Genomic DNA, 3,210 nt, shown 5'->3' on the forward strand with positions numbered 1-3,210 from the left:
CATATTGCTATTTAAACTAAGGCACTAACATCTCAGCTACTGCAGAAAACCAATCCTTTGATTGCACGACCTTCGTTTGGACCTACTAACTGCTCATGTAATGCAACTATAGGAGTAGGTATGTTTCTTAAATAAATGTAAAACATATAATTATAGTACATCAATGGATGAAGAATAACATTGGGCATTCAATGGTCAGTTCATTCATCTAATAGAAGGAGAGTGGAGTAGTTTGATGTTGTGGAAGGGGAAAATCGTTATTTTAGCCCGCTGTTATTTTTACTTTATTAGAGAGCATGAAAATCTGGTACAAGATCAAAGTTTGAGGACTGTTATCACATTTATTCAAAAAAATAAAATATATTTATGCATTATTTAAGCCATAACAGGCATATCAAATTGGCTAATGACAGATGACAGGAAAACTTTGGAGCCAATATCTTCTACCAAATCATCTATAGTAGGCACAGCAGATAACAGATAACAGTTTTGTTCTTTCAGGTAGAAGCCTAAACAAAACAAGGATTACTAAAATTCTCATTTATAATCTATGCTATAAGGGCTTCATAGATTATTGCTGGGTTTTTAGGGACTATTCAAAATAAACAAAGTGTAAAAAATAAAAATTTATCGTAACCAACCAATCAAAAATTTAATAAAAGTACCAAAAGTTTTCAACTAACGAAAAAGACAACATTGTTATAAAACTTTGGGTACCAGAGTTATATACAGTCCAATGTCCCCTCCCTCCCTGTAATCTGTTACTACCCTAGAGAAAAAAAAACCTTTGCATGTTGAAGATTTTGTACAATTAACACTGCACTCAATACTGTTGGTTTTATATGTTGTTAGCATAGTTACCATCTCCAGATCATCCAGGTTCAGTGGTGCCTAAAACAGTAACTTTCTTTGTAAAATTGTTGTCATTCGCATAAAAGTACGACAAATTATTTTTAAATATTATTTCTTTAAATAAAGACTTATGCTTTTCTTGTTGTGTATTGGCATACTCTGCTTAACTTGATCTGACTTATTTATGCCAAATACATAATAACAAATAATAATATGCCCACAATATTAAAAATAGCTAGGCCTCTAGGGGCACGTAATATTTTTAATAAGTAAAAAAAAACTTGAGTGGGGTAATTTTTTTAGGGTGAATACTCTACAACAAAATTAAAACTACCCCTTTCTTGCATTATTTCCAGGTTTACACCCCTTAACTAAAACCCTGTACACGCCACATTAAAACTTACCATGTCAAGAATAGGTTTAAATTTAACGGCTTGGTGCACAGCCTGGCATGTTAAAATACAAACAGCTAGTATCACAATCAATATTTTCATTTTATCTGAAAGAAATATATATATAGTAAGTTTTTTTGTGTGTCGGTTAAGATCTCGACAATTTCTAAACATAATAAGCTTCACTGAAGCTCTACAGAGGTCACATGATGGTTTAATGCTGTTTTCTTTCTGCATTTTTTTGCTTTAAATTCAAGTTTTACTGTAAAGAACATTACTTGATTATAGTTTTTTGTTTAGCCCTCAGCCTCTAAAGGCTTCAATCTTGAGTAGAGTATGTCACAGTCTATCAAAAAAAATAGCTTAAACCAGCATAGATAAACGATCCTCTGCTTTTGTCGAAGAGGGGCTGTTGTAAGCTAGAATAAAAACAAACATTACTTGTAAAATTGATTTAACTTAAACGTTATATGCAATAAATGAATCAAAAAATAATACATAAATATCTGTAAATAGCCTGTTAGACTTTTTAGTTTTGTATTGTAGACTAACTATATGAGAATTAAAACACAAGACAATGAATAATTAATTTTGTATCGAACAAAACTTTCTTTTCCATAACTACACAACAAAAATTCACACACACAAACAATGATTTTATATTTTTATTTAAAGACATTAATATCATTCAAAATATTGATTCATGCCTTTCCCATTAGTGTATGGGTTAAGTATGAAGGCGACTTCAAATTATGCTGGTACCCAAAGTTTTATTGGTTGGCTCTAAAAGTTTGGGTACTCTAATAAACTCTTTATTGGTTGGTACAAACCATTATTATTGTTTATAATTCTCCAACAATAATTTCAACAGTTGTCACTCATCCCCAATGTTCATATCACTTAAAATCAATTGAAATTTGGAATAGGGAATAACCCAAAACTATCTGAAATTGAAATAATTAAATTATTAATCTATCTTTTCAATCGAGAAAATTTTACCTAGTAAATGTAAAATGTTTAAAGGAAGCCTGCAAGAAATACCACGCTTTAACTGCTGAAAGACTGCCACAAGTAGACCAAATACCCCAAATTTGAAGCCTTCAGCTTTTATAACAAAAAAGTTCTAGGCATTTTAAAATGACATTTTATGTACAATGAAAATTTTGAAAGAATTGCAATGCTCATGTTGAAAACTTTAAAATTAAACTACGTGGCCTAGAAACAAAATTATAAGCTTATTTTTGTCATAAATTTAGGTTTCCAGTAACTAATTATATTTTTACAATAAAAATACCCATTTTTATAGTCAAAATCATTAAAAAAAATTAAGTTTTACTTGCGTTGTACCGAATGTACTGTAGCCAATCAGAAGGCTGAATCAGCTTAACAACCAATCACAGCTAAGCTTGTATTAGTTTACCCCTTTGTTTCCGCTATGATTTTCGTTTAAAAATGCAATTTAAATCGAATTTTTTTCATAGTTTTTGACTATGAAATGTGGTGTTTTTATTGTAAAAATGTAATCAGTTACAGGCAATCTAAGTTTCTGACAAAGATAAGGTTATAATTTTATGTCTAGGCAACGTAATTTAATATTGTTTTTTCTTTTATGAGCATTGGAAATCTTTCAAAAATTCCATTGTACATAAAATGCTATTTTGAAATGCCTAGAACTTTTTTGTTATTGAAGCTGAAGGCTTATAATTTGGGGTATTGGGTCTTCTTGTGGCAGTCTTTTAGCAGTTAAAGCGTGTTATTTCTTGCAGGCGTCCTTTAAGACATGCAAAGTGAGGAAACAGTATTCAATCTACATGTATGACAAATGAGGTTATAGATTAGAGTAACAGTCCTTGTTCATACTGGACTATAAGACATTGTCCCATGTTGAAATTTGTTATCTACAACAATGGCAATAAACAAATGTCTCCTTTGTATATTAAAATTAGTGGTTGAACACTTTAATCCC

At 30.5% G+C, this 3,210-nt stretch overlaps 1 protein-coding gene across 1 annotated transcript; it reads right to left on the reverse strand.

Annotated features, from left to right (window-relative positions):
• Positions 1-327: 327 nt before the first annotated feature.
• LOC145324191 (uncharacterized) lies at positions 328-1,347 on the reverse strand. The gene is made up of 3 exons (XM_080166816.1): positions 1,257-1,347; positions 786-891; positions 328-509 (listed from the first exon to the last, which is right to left on the reverse strand). Exons 1-3 carry the CDS (start codon positions 1,344-1,346, stop codon positions 376-378), a joined length of 330 nt encoding a protein of 109 aa, XP_080022942.1. The 5' UTR covers position 1,347; the 3' UTR covers positions 328-375.
• Between the last annotated feature and the right edge of the window lie 1,863 nt (positions 1,348-3,210).

The sequence above is a fragment of the Acartia tonsa genome, chromosome 7, assembly GCF_053477335.1.
Source record: "Acartia tonsa isolate MP-2025a chromosome 7, ASM5347733v1, whole genome shotgun sequence".
NCBI classification, from domain to species: domain Eukaryota; kingdom Metazoa; phylum Arthropoda; class Copepoda; order Calanoida; family Acartiidae; genus Acartia; species Acartia tonsa.